General features: G+C 35.5%; 1 protein-coding gene across 1 annotated transcript in view; it reads left to right on the top strand.

The window, feature by feature from the left end:
• LOC145670547 (uncharacterized) overlaps positions 1–19973 on the top strand; it is a 42152-nt gene extending 22179 nt beyond the window's left edge. The window contains exons 3-4 of the mRNA XM_081739352.1: positions 5048–5230; positions 19727–19973. Of these exons, the coding sequence (XP_081595478.1) occupies positions 5048–5230; positions 19727–19894 (351 nt within the window). The 3' untranslated portion in view covers positions 19895–19973. The remainder of the gene's footprint in view (positions 1–5047; positions 5231–19726) is intronic.
• The last annotated feature ends 1259 nt before the right edge of the window (positions 19974–21232 follow it).

Genomic DNA, 21232 nt, shown 5'->3' with positions numbered 1-21232 from the left:
TAGAAATGCGCATACATGAATAATGTGAAGTAGCAATTAGCATCTTGTTCAGGCAAAGTAAATTATGGTAAAACCACGCAGATCGTGCTGTTACTGGTTGTACGTACAACTAATAAGTCAGATATTCCCGAAATTAGTATGATAAATTTTTACCTAATAAAATTAGGTTTATATTAATTTGGTATCTGATAAAACACTGAAATAAGACTAAACTTTCGAGCTAAACGTGTAAATCTGTTCCTCAAAACCTCGAAATATTTTCAGTTTACTTCGTGTTCTTTAGTATTGAGTATTATATTCGTGACATTTCGGTAGCGCTTGCTACCTTCTCAGCTGCACGAATAACTCACACGGAAAATATTACACCTCTCACGAAGTCATCGTAGAGTTTTGCATGTATGCTTTGCTTGTAAAATTCCCAACTCTAATGAGGAAGGTAGTAGGGGCTACCGAAATTTTTTCGATTAGAATACTGACTACTATAAAAGATAGAATAAAAGATAAATGCCAGGAGCATTTCGTTACTATTAAAAATCCTGCCAAATCATATCGTTGCAAACATTCAAATGAAACAAATGAAATCAAAGTTTCAGTATAATGCCTTACATTTAGACTCTGTATGCTACAGAGGTTGAAGTCTTGAAGGCCGAAGTCCCGAAACAATGAGGTCGTGTGTTTTGTAAAGCTGTATATGAGAATGGTTATTTCTTATTTTGATGGGAAAGAAAATCAGAAGTTTATTGGTTTCTTCCGAAGCCTACTTTTGTTTAATTGAAGTAATAACTAAATATGATACTGATTGATAGACTTGGATTTTGGGGACTAGTCCTTTTCCATCCAGGGGCGTGTACAAGGAAATTGCGGGGCGGATGAGTAGAATAGTACATAGTAGTCATAAGTATTGAATCTTGTCAAGGCAGATTTTTAATTGTAGATTCCATTACAGGGAAAACGAAGGTAGTAGTTGAATATAAAAAAAAGCTTGAAAAAAGCTGTATCTCTTAAACAAGGTGCTTTTCTTTCATATGTACGCAGGGATAATAGCGATATTTTGAGAGATGAATTTGTCACTTGAGAAATAAAGGAAATGGGGGAATGAAGAAGTGGGAGGAAACGGGAGAACTCCGAGAAAACCCACGCACACGGTGTTTGTCTACTACAAAGTTCACTTAGCGGAAGTTGGGATCGAACAAAGGACACTATGCACCAACCTCGGCCCTTGGTAAGACGGATTCAAAAGCACTGTACTGTCAGATTCATATCCTGACTGAAATGTACCAGTATAAAGTCCCAGCATTGTACGGACAAGACATTAACCAGGTTAAACTGCACCAAGCCAAAGAATCTAACCAGACAGTAAAGGGAGACAGTGATTGATGAGACGTATGAATAATAATACAAAAGTAGGTACAATGAACGAATTGACATGAAACTCGAAAAAACTAACGTTCTGTGCAACTCGCTTACCTTCACTTTTCAGGCTCCCACACTTCCCGATGAGTAACGAAACCAACACCCGTGTTAAACAATAAGTAATTCAGCTGAAACAGCTACCGTAGTGTTCGTAGTTTGCGGGAAAGTTCCCTAATCTAGGGAAATTTCATAGGTAAATTTAGCAAAAGAAAAAAGGGAATTTTTCGATAAAACGTGAAAAATTCAGGGGAATTCTCTAGTTGACTGATTAACGAACATCACTACTTAAATTGTTCTTTGTTATTCAGAAATAAACCAATACAATTGCAATAGTTTGTGTGTCCTGCAAGTAGCATAATTTGCACCCATTGTTAGCTGGTGGGGTGCACGGTGGCTCAGTGGGGAGCGCTTACCTCAGGTGCATGTTTTCCTTGGTACGATTTTCACCCAAGCAAGCTTGTGATAAACAACATTGTGTTCGTGGATTTTCTGGATTTTCTCGAGGTACTCCCGTTTCCTCCCACTTTCTCTTTATTCCATCATCATTCACTTGCTTTAATTATCGTTTCCCTTAACCTAAAGGCATAATCGTGGGATGTTAAACTGAAAGATTTCACTATACTTCATTTTGTTGGCTGTGTATATACTTTTGTAAAAAAAAAATGCAAAAAGTAAACGTATAAATAGAAGAAAAAAGCAAATGAATAAAACAAATGTGGTTTGTAGCAGAAGCGTCATTTCAGATTTTGCTTGTGGGAGGGCAAGACCCCTAGATATAAGTAAAATTTTGCGTTTTCACTGACTACTATTCTATTCAAAAAAATCTATATAAATCTCAATCTCAGGGGGTGCAATTAACCCTCCCAGCCCCCTAAATGACGCCACTGATGGTAGTTCCCTTAATATAGCTAAATTAAAATTATTACATAACTTCTGTCATAGGTATTGGACACTCAACTAACAACGGAAAATTTGATAAAGTGAAAAGTTTGTGTCAGTCGAGGGAAATTTTCTTAAAGAAACCTACGAACAGTGCCACCAGGTTCGTCCTGCACTGACTCGGTTAGATAGCATTCATGCTTTTATTGCCACCTATCACAAGTTCGTTCGTGTTTGTGCCATATGTCCACACTGTATTTACATTGAGCCCTTCTGAAGTTAATCTGTATGTAGTACTGGAGCTTCTTATTTAGTGCTGCTCAAAAAAAAAAAAAAAAAAAACTTTAACCCAACCTGAGAATGTAAGAAATTTGTCAAAACTTGATAGAACAGTCTGCTCGAGTAATGCCTGTGTTTTTGCATTGCAGCTTTTATGCAACAGATACGGAATCCGTATTTATATGGCAATCGTAAAGGAATTGTAATTTTTCAACTAATACTTCTGGTGGTCCCTTGAAATTGTATTTGTGCAAGTGAGCAGGCCGGTAGCCAGCCCAAAAATGTAGGGGGGGGGGAATCCAACCATATTATAGTTCATTTGCAAGCCTACCGTAAACATTTTAGGCAGGCAGTAAAAATTTAGGTGTCCGACCCCCTAGATCCCCCGCGTGGATACGGGCCTGCAAGTGAGTTATTTTCATGTCACCCACCACAAATCTTTTAGGGGACAATAAGAAGGAAATTATTAAAAGAATTGTATTTTTCCAACAGTTATTTAGAGTGCTGCGCCAAAAGTAAACCTGCACGCCCCAATTCATCAAAAAAAAAAGTAAACAATTTACTGAATATATTGGAAAATCGCGTATCATTAACACAACAACTTTGTCTAAGATATAGAATGCCCAGAAGCATAGAGTGAGGCTTCCGGGCATTCTATCTGGGAACCAGTACCTAGAAGCATTACTCATGATTTCCGAAGGAAAATAATGCATTGTCGTGATTAACCGTCAATCGATTACAATGATCGCACACAAGCAATGTTGCATTCACACTTAAAACTAAATTCATGGTGCTAGCAGTACTTACCTGCGAAATCCTATGATGTTAGTAAACAACACTTGTCGACCATGTTGCCTTCTAACTTTCTCTTTATCCATCCGCTAGGTAGTTCCTCCATCAGCCAGAATGAGAACATATAGTTCAGGATTATAAAGGACTTTTGTGGTCTTATGTTAGCTTGTTCGTACTTGTTTTCCATAGTCGTGCATTTGCAAACTGTCTTTTATATATCACGATATTCAATGATATATCTATGTCATAAAACAATATTTTTTAAGACTACATTATTACTCGTTTTTGAGAACCAGTCTCTGACTCAAATATGCAACTAAATTTCCTCATTCTCATTTTTTGAGTTATTTTCTCCTCCAAATTGAGACAAATTTACTCAAATTTTTTTAGTAGTAAAATGTATTCATTTTTGAGTAAATCATTTTTAACAGTGTAGAATGATTCATGATACAATTTTCGAATTTATTTTCCGCTTCTAACAAACTTAAATTCTAAGAACTAATCCTCATATTCATAAAATACTCACACTTAGAGAAGCTTCTAATTAAACTTTTGTTCTAATTCAAGGATGATGAATCCGACGAAACGATTTTCAAATTTATCCTTCTATAATTACTAGCTCTGTGGTCCATGGAACCCGGAGGTTCAATGCTGCATTCAAAAAAGCAATCCATAATTAGCAGATTTCTATCCTTAGTCAACTGGATCCAGTTTCTACTTCATATTACTATTTCTGCTAGATCCATCTTAATATTGTCCTCTTCTCTGCGTCTAGGTCTTCCTAATGGTTGTTCCCCGATTGAATTTCCAGTTAAGACTTTGAAAGCGTTTCTACTTTCTTCCATCCTGGCTACATGACCTCCTCACCAGAGCCTCCTAGATTTGATGACACTGAAAATGTTTTGGTGAACCGTATAAATTATGTAGTTGCTCGTTATGAAGTTTCCACCATTCCCCATCACGTTCCTTTTGGGTCCGAATATTCATCTCAGAATCTTGTTCTCAGATAGTTTTAGTCTACGTTCGTCGCTCAGAATAAGTGTCTATGTTTCGCAACCATACAGAACAACAGGCATGGTTATCGTTTTAAATATTTTAAGCTTCAAATTCCTTGACTGAATTCGCGACGACAACACATTTTGAACTGAATAATAACACGAACTCCCTGCTTTTACTCAACTTTTAATTTCTTCGTGGACATGATTTTCGTCTGTTAATATTGATCTTAGATATTTGAAAGTATCCACTTTATCGAAAGTATTAATTGATATTTTAACCCATCTATAATTTACAGTATTACGATGTCGATCACTTTCTATGTATTTAGTTTTCTCTACATCTCTCTATAGCCTTCTGAAAAGAAATGATTTTAAACTAGAACACAAATATATGTAATTAGAAGAAATGTTTCTCGTAAATGCATGCATTAGCATGTTTAAAATTTAGGTCAAATTTATTTGCGTCCTGAAATTTATGTTAAAAGTGCAATTACAAATTGATATTAATATTATGTTGATTCACCTTCGTATTTAGAGAAATTCGGAGAGAAAAGAGGTAAAAGAGGTAGGGTTGATTTTCAGACACAACTGCGCTATCCCTAAAGTGTATAATCCAATCAAATATGCTCCATAGAATCCCAAAACGCTTTTCCCAGACTAAAATACTTTCTTTTTCTTTTTCTCAGTGTGAATTCGAAGTACGTGAGAAAAGCGGAAAGGGAGTATTTGAGAATGAAAAATGTATTGCGGAAGGAGTTCGAGAGAACATTTGCGAGGATGCAAAAGAGCACAAGGACACTGACAATGATGATGCACAACTGTTAATAGAGGCCATGCAAGCAAGGGATATAGTGTGTCCAGTGGATCCAGTAAGTATAGAATTAAATCAGAAATAACATATTAACTGTCAGACCTGTACCCAGACAGATTGCTTAGGGGGCAGAAATTATTACTGAGGGGACAATAACACACATCAACAAACACCATAAAACTATTGATTTATTTATTTATTTATTATAGAACTTATAACCGAGCTTCAGGTCCTATTCACCTTATATTCTTGATTCTTTATTTTTCGAATGCATATTTATGTATACTAAAGAAATAACTGAAAAGTTCAGGGGCTGAAGTTAGCTCTAATGGGAATTAAAGTTGGACTCAGAGATTCCTAAACCTCTCTGTCTGTTTCCTAGCTACAGACCTACTCTTATTTATGTTCCCAGTTAATGTTAAGTAACTCGACGCATCTCTGCTTCGAAAGTTCATATGATCTCATGTTTACATGCTTGAGATAGTACAATTAAATGGTACATAAGTTTGAAATTCTTAGGATGAAAAATGGCCAGTAAAAAATGTTTTCTACATCCAGTAATTAGTATGTCATCTTACGCAAAAAACAGTAAAACTTTGCTAAAATTAATCTGGTAAATAAAATTACAGAATGCACTAAGCTAGTTTTTTTTTTATATATTATTTCAATATTGTGTTCACCTTTCTGTATTGGAGGAGGCTAAGATTAAATAGGAGAGAGCACTGTTCTACTCCCTCTCTGCCTACAGGCCTGCTAACTGTTTTATCAATTTAATTTAATTGACAAATGTTTTAACTTCTGAGTCTCGTCAATAAATAAATTTCACACGCAGCTTTACTTGGGGAACCCTTTGGTGCGGAGACGTGTCACGTTACCATGCTATAGCATTCTTATGTAAACTGATTGGTAGTCTCCGGATATGTGCATGCAATTGGTCATAGAAAATCTTAATAATTTATATTTTATTATTGTAATGAGTTCTTTATCTGGTTTGATAATGTGGCATCGTGGTTTTCCGCAAAAGAATATATATTTCCACGAGTGTATTAGTGAATGTGTTAATCTATAGAACGTATATCATATAAGTAGCAAATGTAATAACGTAACAAATCCATTCACGGCCTATCGCAGGAAGGTATTTTGGGACCCGTAAATCAGCCAATTGGAAGAGGTGCAGAAAGGTACGCGGAGACTTCAATCAGCAAACTATTTTTCAGATTTAACAGTTGAAGCTTAATGCCAGTGATAGAAGCAGAAGCCACATAAGTGGATCAACATGTATATATGGTTCTCTGATTGAATTTTCGCGCCCAACTCTCCTCAAAAAAAAAAAAAAAAAGTGATTGGCCTTCTCAATACCAATAAAGTGTAATACCGTTACAAGAGTAGCAGGCGTACTAATTTCTTCCATTTCATCATAGAAAATAACACATATTAAGTTTTGCTTATTATCATAGTGGCATGTTCGTGATTAGTACGCCATTGTTTGCGTGAATCTCTTTGACATTTTTATTCAAGGATCGAGTTTAAGCTGGCTATTACCATATTTTGCATTGCACAATGCTTGTGGTTGAAAACATTATTGCTACTAATCTGAAATTTCATAATTTACAAATGTCAGATCCTTAATGAAGAACAATATAACTGTAATATAAATAATAAGTAATATGTAATATGTAATATAAATATAAGTAATAAGTAATATAAATATTAATAATAAGTAATTCAAACCCCACTTGCACTGTCGATTCCTAAAGCTCTGGTTAGGAGCAAAGACGGCCGGTTCACTCTACAGCATTTTACTAAATGAAATCAAGGGCAAGTGAAGCCGAGATGACAATATATTTGAGGACCACCACAAGAGAGGGTCAGGATAGGCAAAGATTTTAAAGCTGAAAGCCAGCGAGGGAAACAATCCATTTTGAGGGCTAGAAACAATAAAGAACACATTACATTTTAAAAGCGATGGTTAGTAAGGGAAAGAAATATAGGATGAGTAAAGGAGGAGGTACATTTTCAGGGCAAAGACAAATTAGGAAATAAATACATTTTGAAAGTGATGAAGAGGCGCAATGCATTTTGAGGCGAGGGTGAGTGAGGAAACAATACACTTTCAGGGTAAGAGCGACTGAGTTCTTTTTTTTATCTAAAACTCGATTGTGTATACATCTCCAAATGTGCATTTCCTTCAACTCATGAGAAACTGATTGATCAAGCTTTTTCACCTTCGCAATTGTTGCAAGAAATTTGGAAACTGAGCCTCTGCCAACTTCCAGTTTGGCACCGAGTCCTCAAACAGTAATGGAAGTGTCATCTTAAAATTTGTAAATTCTTATCATCATCACAGAGGACGCTCTTAGACTTCCATAATGTTTATTTTTTAGTCCATATCTATTTAACAGAATTTCTCAGACCAGCGTCTCGCTGTACATTCATTAACAGTATCCTCCACAAATTAGCATTGGTTTTGCAGTTACGTGGGCTTCAGAATGTTTTAATTTGAATTCACAAAGCATATGAAGCCGTGCATTATTTTCCCATTTCTATACTTAATTCAAACTTTCTTCAAAAGTTCTGGTAAATAGATGTATAATTAAATAAAGCAAAGAATAAGCAATACAATTATATACACGGTGTTTCAAAACAACACCTACAAGGCCTGACACCAAGATAAGATAGAAAAGTATAGACCAACCTGGGTGCACAAATACTTCCTTTCTGAGTTATAGACTGCCAAAAACATGAAAAAAACTTTAAAAGTCCATAGCTCCAAAACTATGCAACCTACCGTAGTCAGGTGAAGACTTCATTTATGAACTAGTATGTGCACTATCCAAATTTGCATGTTTCAGAATTCTGGGGTACTTACGCAACAATTTTTATAGAGGTAGTTGGGAGTACTTCAAATTATATGTCCGTAACCGAACTCCCTCTATGAACATTTTTGGGTGAGTATCTTAGGATTGTCAATCATGAATTTTTGGATAGGGCACATAGCAGTTCCTAAGTGAAGTCTTGACCCGATTGTGGTAGTTCCCATAGTTTTGGACCTATGAATCTTTAAAAATCATTTTCTCATGTTTTAGGCAGCCTATAATTCTTGAAGAAAGGATTTGTGCACCCATGTTGGTCTAGACTTTTTTGCTTTATCTTGGTGTAGGCATTGTCGGTGTTGTTTGGAAACACCCTGTATAATACCTTATGATATCCATTAAACTGTACAAGATATATTAAAACGAAAATCAGCCAAAAGGAAACCAAATTCTTCATTTGGAACGTGGTCGTACAAGAAACCTAAATAGTGCACAACTAATAGGACCATACAAGCTTAAAAGCAATACATAATATAACCACTATGTCAATCTACAACAAATTCAATTCAAACTGCAGCGAAAAATTCAACTCATCAAGTAGTTGTAACTTCATTTGACATCGAAATAATTATCACAATATCCAGAATAAGAATGAATATAAAAACTGAATACACTGGAACACACTTTCAAGGGTAAATTTAGCATATGTAATACAGCAATTTATCAATATAATGACGTTCAGAATAACTGTAAGGCAAGAACTAAAGATGAGAGTAAATAACAAATAACGAACATTTTACTAATGAAAGTGACCAGTAGAGGCGCTACTAAGTTTCTACGCTTTAATTAGAACGTGCAACACGTGTGTAGTCTGTTTCCAGTCCCAGTTTCCCTCTCATATGGACCACAAAGTCAAAAATCAAAATTTTCCAACTAAACATCAACATCCAATGTAAATCGTATCAAGAGACTGTTATTTACCATCAGCAGTAGATAATAAGTTTCATAATTATGTTTCTGGTTGTAAACATGAAAGAACATGATTTTTTAATGTTTCTCCTGAAACATATCCCCTTTTCATAGACGCAACTTTCATCGAAGCGGTCCATTTTGTAGATTTTGAAATAGTTTGCCTCAAGTTCAAATGTAATTTTCTTCCACGCAAATAATTTCTTACTTGGTTAAATCTATGGTTTGTCATTGGTGTTCTCCTTACAGTTTAATATCTATATATATTCTCTAATTTTATACTGAATGTAATGCGTGGATCGTTCAAGTTTTCCTAAGGTGTAAAAAATATTTTTAAGATAATTTGTAAACTATATGTACATGTGTATGTGTATCCTTTCTCACCTCTTCACATAATTCCCACTAACAAGGGACATCACCCAATTGTCCGGCTCCGATTTCAATGAAATTTTTGTTGCTGATAGAGGACATGTATTCATTACTTGTAATGACAGAAATTTTTGCCATGGTGCATGTTTTCTATTTTTTAATAATTTTTAAAGGTTGTGATGTGGTTAATAGAGATTACTGCAGAAGTCCCTTACTACCCTTTGTAAACGGAGTGTTAATGAAAGAACAACCATGTAGATACGTATAGGGCCTAGGGAAAAGACGTATGGTACATATGACCTTGACGGCAGCCATCTTGAAATCCGCCATTTTGAATTAAAGTCAAGTTTTTTAAATGTGAATAGGTTAATATGATACATAATTTTGGGCTAGAATTTAATCAGGAAGACAATCGTGAAGTTAGTTTTAAGATGCGCTCATTTGGTGGAAAGTTACAGGCATATTAATTGTTTATACTTACTATGTACGTAAGTCCCTTACCTCCGCTTCTAACCCCTCGTATTAATGATAGTAAGTGGATAAAGGTTTCTTTAATACATATTATGCCTAGAGGAAAGTGATAGGATAAGAGTATCATTGACGGCAGCCATCTTGAAATGCGCCATTTTGAATTAAAGTTAAGTTTTGAAAACTGAAAACCATAGCATGTGGCACCAAATTTAATAGTAAATTTTCCCCAAAAGCAAATGGTATGCTTCTTTCTGATCTATAGTTAACCAGTATGAATTTGTGACTCTTCTAATGTGCACGAAACGTCCATGATTCGATCTATCAAACTGGCAACACTCCTAATTTTCATCGCATGTTTTAAGATTCCAACTGGCACTTTGCAATTGTTTCCATGGCTCATGTTTTCTAAATTTATTTCATTTTTTTTAAGAGTTGCGATTTGTCAGTTCATGAATAGTGTTGGGATAAGCATCCAGCAATCTTTCTGAATTTTGAAGACTTGTAATTATTAATTTCCTAGGCAATGTAATTATTTATTTCCTATACCTGCCCTTCAAAAACTCGTTTACTGACATGAATCATCGCAGAACGAAAGAACTCCAACTTTGCATTCAGATAATACCGGAGACGTAGCTTCTAATGGATAGTAGATGAGACGAGAAATCAAATGAAAATTCACTTCAAAAAAGAAAACGAAATATGATTGTTGTGTAAATCAATGGTCTTTTGTTTTGTTTTATATTTATTTGTTTATTGTATATTATTTTATTTATTTATTTATTTTCTATGGCAATATTTTAGCTAGTCAGACAAAAAAGTCATTCGTTTTCTAGCGATTGTTGTCGATGGTTCATGTTTCTAAAATTTATAATCAGTATTGATCGGGAATCCGATTAAGTTACACCTCTTTATAAACAAATTACCTGTTTTCATATTTTGTGCATGGTACAAACAGTGTGTTGGAAACAGTTATATTATGTCCCTTTGATATTTTCTATCATTGCTGCTGTTCCTTTAAATTTATAAAGTTGTATTTATTTTTAAAAAATACTGTTTGTCGTTTGCGCAACATGTAGGCTACATTTCATGATAATTTTGAGTTCGTGTTACACCAATTTCTTATAATTTCATTTGTATTTCCTTACATCACATAGGTCCTTAGATTCCTCATGTACTCTGGGTTAAAATAAATAATTACACTGCCTAGGAAATTAATAATTACATGGCAAGTCTTCAAAATTCAGAAAGATTGCTGGATGCTTATCCCAACACTATTCATGAACTGACAAATCGCAACTCTTAAAAAAAATGAAATAAATTTAGAAAACATGAGCCATGGAAATAATTGCAAAGTGAGAGTTGGAATCTTAAAACATGCGGTGAAAATTAGGAGTGTTGCCAGTTTGATAGATCGAATCATGGACGTTTCGTGCACATTAGAAGAGTCATAAATTCATACTTGTTAACTATAGATCAGAAAGAAGCATACCATTGGCTTTTGGGGAAAATTTACTATTAAATTTGGTGCCACATGCTATGGTTTTTCAGTTTTCAAAACTTCACTTTAATTCAAAATGGCGGATTTCAAGATGGCTGCCGTCAATGATACTCTTATCCTATCACTTTCTTCTAGGCATAATATGTATTACCGAAACCTTTATCCACTTACTATCATTAATACGCGGGTGAGAAGCGGAGGTAAGAGACTTACGTACATAGTAAGTATAAACAATTAATGTGCCTGTAACTTTCCACCAAATGAGCGCATCTTAAAACTAACTTCACGATTGTCTTCCTGATTAAATTCTAGCCCGAAATTATGTATCATATTAACCTATTCACATTTAAAAAACTTGACTTTAATTCAAAATGGCGGATTTCAAGATGGCTGCCGTCAAGGTCATATGTACCATACGTCTTTTCCCTAGGCCCTATACGTATCTACATGGTTGTTCTTTCATTAACACTCCGTTTACAAAGGGTAGTAAGGGACTTCTGCAGTAATCTCTATTAACCACATCACAACCTTTAAAAATTATTTTAAAAAATAGAAAACATGCACCATGGCAAAAATTTCTGTTATCACAAGTAATGAATACGTGTCCTCTATCAGCAACAAAAATTTCATTGAAATCGGAGCCGGACAATTGGGTGATGTCCCTTGTAAGATTCAGTCATTTGACTCACCGTTGCACCAATTTGTACAAACCCTTTGCAAAAAGTCAAGGCTCTGAGTATTTAGCACTCTGCTTCACTTCCCTATCACCAGTTGAGAGACAACCAGGTCGCGTACGTCAAACCTGAACTCTTCTTCAGAGAAACGGAATTCGACATAAGCGATCTAGTCTCTTGTTCTTGACGAATGTTCCGACCACCACCCAGCACGCAAACAAGACACAACAATGAAGAATTAGAGTAGGTACGCCTGTCCCCCTCTCCATACAGTCTCAATTTAGCGCCGAGTTACTCCAATCATTTTGTGGTGTTAAAGTATGCATTGCAAGTTGACTGTTTCGAAACAGACGAAGGAGTGAAGCAGGATGTGAGGGGAGTGCTTAAACAACCAATGCCTTGATTTCTTCAAAACGGTTTTGACAATTGGTACAACCATGAGACAAAGGTTCGAATCTTAATTGGAATTATGTGGAGGGGTGAGGAAGGACCCATCTAAACATGTATCTTAAAATGCATACAAATGTATCTTACAAATGTATCTGTAAATGTAGTTTACAAATGTATCTTTAAAAATGAATATCTTACAGCTTAGGGAAACTTATATATTTAATGATCTACGTATTTTCTCATATTCTCCACATGCTCTTAGTTTTTTTGCTATTGGTTTTGAGGGCCATAGTAATACTTTTGCCTTCTATTTCATACAAAAGGATCTGTATGCCTTGTACTGAGGTGTTATAAGGAGCATATATGCATACTATTGATTGATTGACGTAAAGTCTACCGTAAGTTCAGCCAACCACACGAGAAGCTCGCATCTACAACAATTACAAGTAAGAATCGCTTCCTTCATCTTTACCGTCTCCCTTAGCCTCGGAGCATAATAATGGGACGTTAAACTGAAAAAATGTAAAGCACTACAAGTATTCAATATGTTTTCCAGTACCAATATTATTTCTCTGGAATAAGTGAAATTGAGAACGACATAAATGTAGTTTTTTTTTTTTAGAAAATATATGTTTAGTAACATGAGGTTTTTATTTATAATCAAACTAAGGAAATAGTTTCTAATAGTCGTACCATAAACCAAGAAGCGTACACATGTATCTCAGTGTCTGAAAGTCAAAATGAAAGAAGAGGTTTTTGAACTACAGAACTCTTAATGGTGTAGGTTTCAGACATGAACTTGGAATGGTATCCAAATCACATGAGCTTTAATCGGATATCATACCCTGGTCACATTAGCCAAAGACACGAACTCTAACCATATAACCATGAGAGATTGTAACAGACATTTATCAAAAGAAGTTAGTTTGAAGTGAAACTTCTGGAATTACATGTTAAGAGTTTTCCTAAGGTTTTCAGTGCTTTCTTGAACTTTACTAAGTATTTCATAACCAATCAGGAATTTCAAAAATTTACAAAGACAGTTTCATAAATACTACTAAACGATCTGTAAATACTATTGTATTGTATTGTATTTATTTTCATCCTTTTTCATACAAATTGTTCACAACGTAACGTAAGAGTTGGACATGTTATAAGAACACTGAATGTGTACATATGTATACATTTAAATCTACATGCAATATTAAAATAGTGTGAATTTATGTAAAAAAAAAAAAAGTACAATTTTTCATTATTCTAATTTACATACATCGATATAAAACAACATAACAGTTAATAAAACCTTACATTATAGATATACAAAATATATATACTTTAAACCTTATTTACTACAGGCGAGATATTATTCTACAGAATAGAAACAGTGCTCGAGTAGGTAGTACTTGACTGCGTTATTGAAACCGAATGTATTCTTTTTAAAAGTGGAAGGAAGCTTGTTATAAATATTCACTGCCATAGGAAATGTACTATTCTTATGTACTTTTAAACGTGAGGACTCTACATGAAGATCAGACGCTTGTCTAGTATTATGCATATGAATATCTGAGTTTAACCGGAAGCTGCTTGTACCTATCTGTATATCTTTTCTTACAAATTTTAGTTCATATATATATAAACATGGAAGAGGTAAGATTTCAAGAAATTTAAATACAGGTTTACAAGAAGTTCGAGGTTTACTTCCGGTCATAAACCTTAAAGCTCTCTTTTGTAAAACGAATATGGAATTTAGCAGTGCAGTAGATCCCCAGAATATAATACCATATTTCAATTTAGAATGAAAAAGTCCAAAATAAGTTGTGAGCAGAACATGCTGACTGACACTATTTCATAAAAGCTTTAACATGTAACAGGTTTGAGCCAATTTACTAGATAATTTTTGAATGTGAATTTTCCAATCTAATGTATCTGACACCCAAAGACCAAGAAATTTGATATCCGAGACGTAATTCAACGTTTTGCCATTAATTGTTACACAAGGGCGTTTTCTTATCTCGTTTTTACTACGTGAAAGCACATGCACGAAGACTTTGTTGTGTTTAGTATTAGTTTATTTCTATCCATCCAGTCACTGACGGCAGACATGGTGGAATCTACTGCATTACATAACTCAACGTAAGTTTCTCCAGTTACTAATATATTTGTATCGTCAGCATACAAAACAATTTTAGCAGAGTCTAAACATTGTGTCAAATCGTTTATATATATTAAAAATAGAATAGGACCTAAGATGGAACCTTGCGGAACTCCAAAATTTAACTCTTTGGTATCTGAATAACATTTGCTTACTCCCTGAGTGTTTCGAGTTCGACAGTTAATTTCAACAGTTTGCCTTCTGTTGGTTATATACGATTTAAACCACTCATAAGCATTTCCCCTAATACCATAATCTTGCAATTTTTTAAGTAAAATTTGATGATCAATTGTATCAAAAGCTTTGCTAAGATCAAGAAATATGCCGGTTGTATATTTCTTAGCGTTTATTGAATTTAAAGCAGAATAGAGAAAGGAGTAAAGAGCAGTTTCAGTAGACTTATTTGATCTAAAGCCATTTTGAACAGGAGATATTAAGTTAAAATTATTTAGAAAGCTAACTAGTCTTATATACATAAGTTTTTCAAAAAGTTTAGAGAAGGTAGACAGACATGATATTTGTCTATAGTTCGATGTAAGATCTTTCTTGCCACTTTTATATAAGGGCTTAACAACTGCTAGCTTCAATGCCTCAGGAAAAACGCCACTACTAAATGAATTATTTACTATGAAGCATAATATATCAGCAATTTCATAAGAGCATTGCTTATCAGAAACTTCATTTAGAATTTTATCAGGAACTTCATCATATCCTGAAGAACTCTTATTTGTCATTTTCAGTGAGATGGAAGATAACGGTGCAATAAAGTAAGTAGTGGGGAACAGAACAACCCATGCACACGATATTTGTCCACCATAAAGTTCACCTGGCGCTTGCTAGCATCGAACCAACGATCCAGTGCACCAGAGGGGAAGGCTCTACCATTAACCCACCGTGGTCCTTAAAATTAACATTCGCTTTCTGTTACTAAGCTTTCATAAAGAGAAAGAAAAACAATTGCGAATCGTCATTAAGACACTCAAGACTGAATTTTAAGGTAATGTTTCACGAAGTAAAATATTTCTAAAAAAAAAAAAAAAAACTAGCAAAAGCATATTTTTTAACTTCTCTTGTACAAATGTGATCTAAAGAGAATATTAATAAGACCTCTCATGTGTGCCATGGATCTCGCTTCAAATTGCCCGACAACCTATAACATTTGACGACGGCCATATATCGTGTAAGTGTTGCATTATCAGTTTTAAGATAGTTGTATTTAACCCTTTGGGGATCCTTGGTACAATTTTGTACCATACGCGTTTTTCATGGTATATTGCGTTATTTCTCTTCTATTTGAGCTTTTTCGTCAGAGTGTTTTTTTTGTTTTCCAAGTCCAGAGGCCTTGTAGAAGACCTTACGTATGGTTTCAGAGCTTCCTGCGTCCAGACATAGGAGGTGATGACGTCATCAGTCAAAAATTTATTTTCTCATTTTCTAAGCCTATGTTCAATATTTTTGGCGGGCTTATTTTTCCACGTAGAAGATTGAAATTTTGCACAAACATTTAGTCCACCAAGTAGTATTTACCAGATTTTTTGTTCCGATGTCAGTGCTAAAACAGGGGGGAACCAGAGGGGCAAAGTGGTGTAAAAAGGGATATTTTTACCCCCAAAATCCCGTTTCTCGTCATTTTCCCGCCTCGCATACATGATGGGGACAGGTGAGTCATACCGTCTGAAAGGCAGTTCCCTTCTGAAGAGAATGACGGTCGAATCATTGTCCTAGGGTAATTAGAGACGTCTCAGGGATTTTTTTAAAAAATATACTTCTATATAGGGAAAAATGGGACATGGTGGGTATATTTTTTTTGGCGGGCTTACTTTTGCACCTAGAAGGTTGAAATTATGCACAAACATTCAGCCTACCTAGTAGTATGTATCAGATTTTTTTCAGATCTTTGCGTTAAAACAGGGGGGTCCAGAGGGGCTAAAAGTTGAAAAAGGGAAATTTAGACCAAAAAATCCCTTTTTTCTGCAATTTCCCACCTTAGATACATGATGGAGGCATGTGAATGGTACCGCCTGAAAGGCAGTTCTATTCAGAAGAGAATATGGGCGACACATGACCCTAGGGTAATTAGGGATGTCTCAGGAATTTTTTCCCTGAGATCATAGTGTTTTGTGGTAATTTGGGGCATGGTGGGAAATTTTTGGTAAAATTTCTTCCCCCCTTACTATTCAAGATAGAAACTTGAAATTTGGCACACACATTCAGTATACCAAGTACTATTTCTCAGATTTTTTTTAGATGGCTACGTTGACACAGGGAGGTCCAGGGGGGGCCAAAGTTTGAGAAAAAAATCCCTCCGAAACTTTCAGTTTGACATTTTTCCCGCTTCTGGTATATGGTATGAGCATGCAAGTGGTACCATTTGAAAGCCAGCTCTATTCTGAAGAGAATGAGGTATGAACCATGATCCTAGGATAAATAGTGTCGATACAGTAGCTGCTTGACTGAAAGTCTAAAAAGCCAGGATCCGGAAAGAGTTAACCCTTAAAAGCATTTCCCTTTTTACAATCTATTTTGCACTTTGGGGCCTGACAGGCCCCTGTTCATTTCTTATATATATACATATATATCTTCAAGTTTTCCACAAACTAGAAGATGATGCTCTCGTCAACATTAAGGGTAGTATCAATTCGTATGCAAGTTCCTTGATGAACATCCTTCTGCGATGTGGCACATTCGCGTTCCATTATGGATTATGATAACTGTATACAATAAAACAATTTAATACAGCAAGATCCAATATATTCATAAAAAAAGCGCCAGAGGCGACCTTCTTGTTTTTCTCTTGCAGGAATATTCTCGAACCGACTGGTCCATCAATTCCACACCTCCTTTACTATCATTCTAATAGTTGATAATTCCCGGTTTCTTCTTTGCATTACTGTCAACAATTTTTGCACTTTTATTCATGATTGTAGTGTGAACAACATTCTTGTTCCTAACCATGGCAACCTTGTCAGAAAAAGCAAATTTGAATGAATAAATGGCTCGTTGTTTGGATGGTGCCATAATTGGAGTAAAAACTTGTTATTATTTCTCATCGTTCCAATTCCTGATAAGTTCTTCGTGAGCAAATACCCTGCTAAGGTAACATTTGTAAAATAATTACCTGTGGTTATATTGCGTTCTTGATATCTAATTGAATGAGACATCACACAAACCTTTCATAACTTCATATGCAAGACCCTTTTCCACTGTCTCTTCAATATTTCTACCACAGTAGAAATACCCATCAAAACCATAACCAGAGTGAACACCATATAGCGAAAACACTTTCAGTCCATATTTTGAAGGTTTTTTGGCATATATTGGGTAGATGAACACCTACCTTTGAATGGGATCACTTGTTCATCGATTATAAGTGATGTATCAGTCAAGATAACAGATTTGCAATTCCGAATAAAAGAATTCCAGATATTGTACATATGAGTATCTTTCTCAGTTTTCTTTCGGAAGTCTCGTGTTGTTTTATCATCGAAGCGTACACATCTTAGAATACTCTTGAATCTATTCATTGACATTGTTGCATTATAATGAGGATTTGAGTCCGAATTATGAAAAAGTTCGTCAAAAGAAACGTCTCAACTCTTGTCCACACCTGCTAAAAGTAGAAGTACAAACAAAGCCAGTATCTCTCCTTTCTCCACTTTTTACTTGCTGCTCGTCCGCCCTTTTTATTTCTTCCAAAATGACTGGTGTTAGAAATAAATCAACGGCTGACCGACGTGAACCACAGAACGTTCCCTGACGTGGTCCTGGAGTCGGTCGTACAATATTGTGACCTACTTGACACACTTTGGATGGAGTAAGCGACCATACATTACCATCTTTGGAACACAACTTGCATCACCAGTGTTGGAAGGTTGTCCATTGACTGAATTTGAAGGCTCCTGAATTTCACACTCACTTCTGTCAGAACAACTAAGTCATTATTCATATTTTTATATTTCCACGTCATTATTCACATTTTCTAAAGCATTTGATTTACTGTGCGAATCACTATCACTGCAACTCTCACAACCATAGCAAAGGCTTGCGCAAACTTTAAATATGAAGTAATAATTATACTATTTTATAAGTATATTACTACCAAGAGTGCAGAATTACCTCAATGTTTATAAAATAAATAGTAATGCTATCAGTATTCTAACACAGAACTTGTTTGAACAACATATTGTAGGTACAAAACCAATTAATTTCAATAGCAGCCTCCTAGGACCCCACAGTGCAAATTTGGGGAAAATTAAATTAATAAATATATTTTGAAATAGAAAGTAAGTATTAAAAAATAATGTATTCACAATGCAACCCAAAACCCATTATAAGATGTCATAAAACTTCAGCTCTATAGAAGAATATTTAGAATAAAATTAAATATGAAATATAATCAAGGGTGACCCTAAGGCCGCCATTGCGCTTTCCAGGGTTAAAGAAATATTCTTAAACGTAATCATGTGTTGTATAATAACATTTCTTTTTTAATTTAAGTGAAACCTCAGCAGCACTAATTAATTGCCAACTTGATGATATGTGTAGTGCAAATATACTGTCGCGGAAGCATTGTGAATTTTGTGCAACTATGTACTAGAACGCCAGTATGAGCAATTGTAGCTGCAGCTGAGTGGTAGGCGAGCCAGAAAGAGAAATCATAGCATGGAGGAAGACTTAGGCAAGACTACTGTAAAAGGTGATGAAAATTTTGCCTTCCTGAAGGGTTGATTTCCAGTTGGCAAAGGGCCACTTTTCGCCGGTGGCAAGAGGTCAGAAGCCGACATCGAGAAGAGAACCTTTCCTGCGGCCGGAAAGACACAGTAAATGCGCCGGGTCCGCCGTCGAAAAGGGACCGCATAAGGGGTCGAGAGAGGGTCGGATAGGGGCCTTTCCGACTGTTTTGCCGCATCTGCCGAGGGCATTTTTTTTACGATTTTTGACCAGTTTCCGCCTCACCATAAGGTCGGCAACTTTGAGCAAGTAGATCGGGGTGCCGCCACGGACGGGTGCCGGCTGCGTACCGGCGTCCTGCTCCAGCCGACGGCGACAATCTCTCTTGCCGACCGCGACTTCCTGATGGGGACGCTGTTATGTATATAGGTAGGCTATGTGAGTGGACAATAAAATAAGACCATACAATCTCCTCATTTTACTTTTTAATCAACCTCGGATATGAATTTAAATTCATAATACAGAACTTAATTTCTTTTCTTTACAGATAAAGAAGTGTCCAGATCCAGAGTTCGTATACTACATCGGAAAGTTTAAGGACCAATTCCCTATTGTTTATGGGAAACTTTACACTTTCAGATCCAAATGTTTCGAAAACGATATCGAAATTAACTGTTATTGGCTGGACTTCAAGGTGAAGGAGCATGACGAATAAACACTAATTTTCCCACTACAGTAATTATAATCGTTCGCAACAAATATGTATGCATATTAGTAATGAAAATAAAGGACATTAGTTACATGTAATAAACTGAAGCATTTTTTATTGAATTCGTTTCACAGCAATTGGAATAAGTTTAAAACCAATGAACTTTCATAATAATTAGACCAGATAACATCTATGGTCTTATGGTAAGAGTATTTGTTCATTGGAAGTTTGTAGATTGACTAAATGATATGCAGGTTTCTTGCATGGGAATAATGGGTTTACAGTATGTTTGAAAAGTTTCTGCGTCCTTCTCTTACAATATCTATTTGAATTTAACCCTGCGTTACTCGCGCACGGTCTCACGTTCCGGGCGTAGGTTTTTTTAAGTTAATTCATCGTTATAAGTTGGTAACATGTGCGGACTCTCCGTATATCTTCCGTTTCTACCTCTCTAAGTCCAGAGCAGCGAAGATAAACCTTCCTCGTGAACTGCAAATGAGAGTTCGAAGAGCAATGGAGTTCCAGATCATCAGTAATCTGCAACTGTCGAAGGTAATGCTGGAAGATACTGGTTTTGGTCGTGAAATCAGAACCTAAAACCAAGTTTACAAGTACCAGATACAAGAAATACATCTGTGGAGAGCATACATGCCAAAAAGCAATGTTTTTTGATAAGTTATTTCCAGTAAAATGTTCTTTTAGTTAGATATTTATTTACAAGTTTTTAGTACAAAATTTTTAAGTGCAGCTATTATTGTAGGCATGTAATTACGTAAAACATGTAATTACCAGTAGCATACTTGCTATTGTATGCAATATTAAAGTTTTCCGTAAATTTCAACGTTTCCTTTCCATTACAACCCAATTTTAGCAATAAAAAGGAAACACGGTATCTCTGTCCGTGCGCAAGCATTATTGTAACTTTTCTAGCGCGGGTAACGCAGGGTTAAGTGAAGTAAACAAAAGCTATTCTCCACCAGGTAGCTAAATATGTCAAAAGTAAATTTTCGCTTGAATATGAGACAGGGAACGAAGATATGAATATCGAGAAAAGGTATAAGAAATTTTCCCTTTCGAAGGGAAACTTAAAAACACTTCTTTAGTTTTTAGTTAAAGAGTTGAAATGCTGAGTTTCCCACCTTCCTCAAGAGAATCTGTACTTTTGGCGTTTTTTCAGCAGACAGTGGGAAATCTGAATCTAATCTAATATAAATAAAACAAAGAATTTGTTAGTGTCTGCCTGTGTGCGGCCTGGGAATCAAACGAGTGGAAAAAGAGTTACCAAATTTTCGGCACGGGTACCTAGGTCCAGGCCCCAGACCAAGACTACGCTTCTTTTTTACA

This window comes from Thermobia domestica, chromosome 14 (assembly GCF_964235325.1).
Source record: "Thermobia domestica chromosome 14, izTheDome1.hap1.1, whole genome shotgun sequence".
Taxonomy (NCBI): Eukaryota; Metazoa; Arthropoda; class Insecta; order Zygentoma; family Lepismatidae; genus Thermobia; species Thermobia domestica.
Note: the sequence above shows the minus strand (reverse complement) of the source record. Positions and strands in the feature narration are given on the sequence as shown.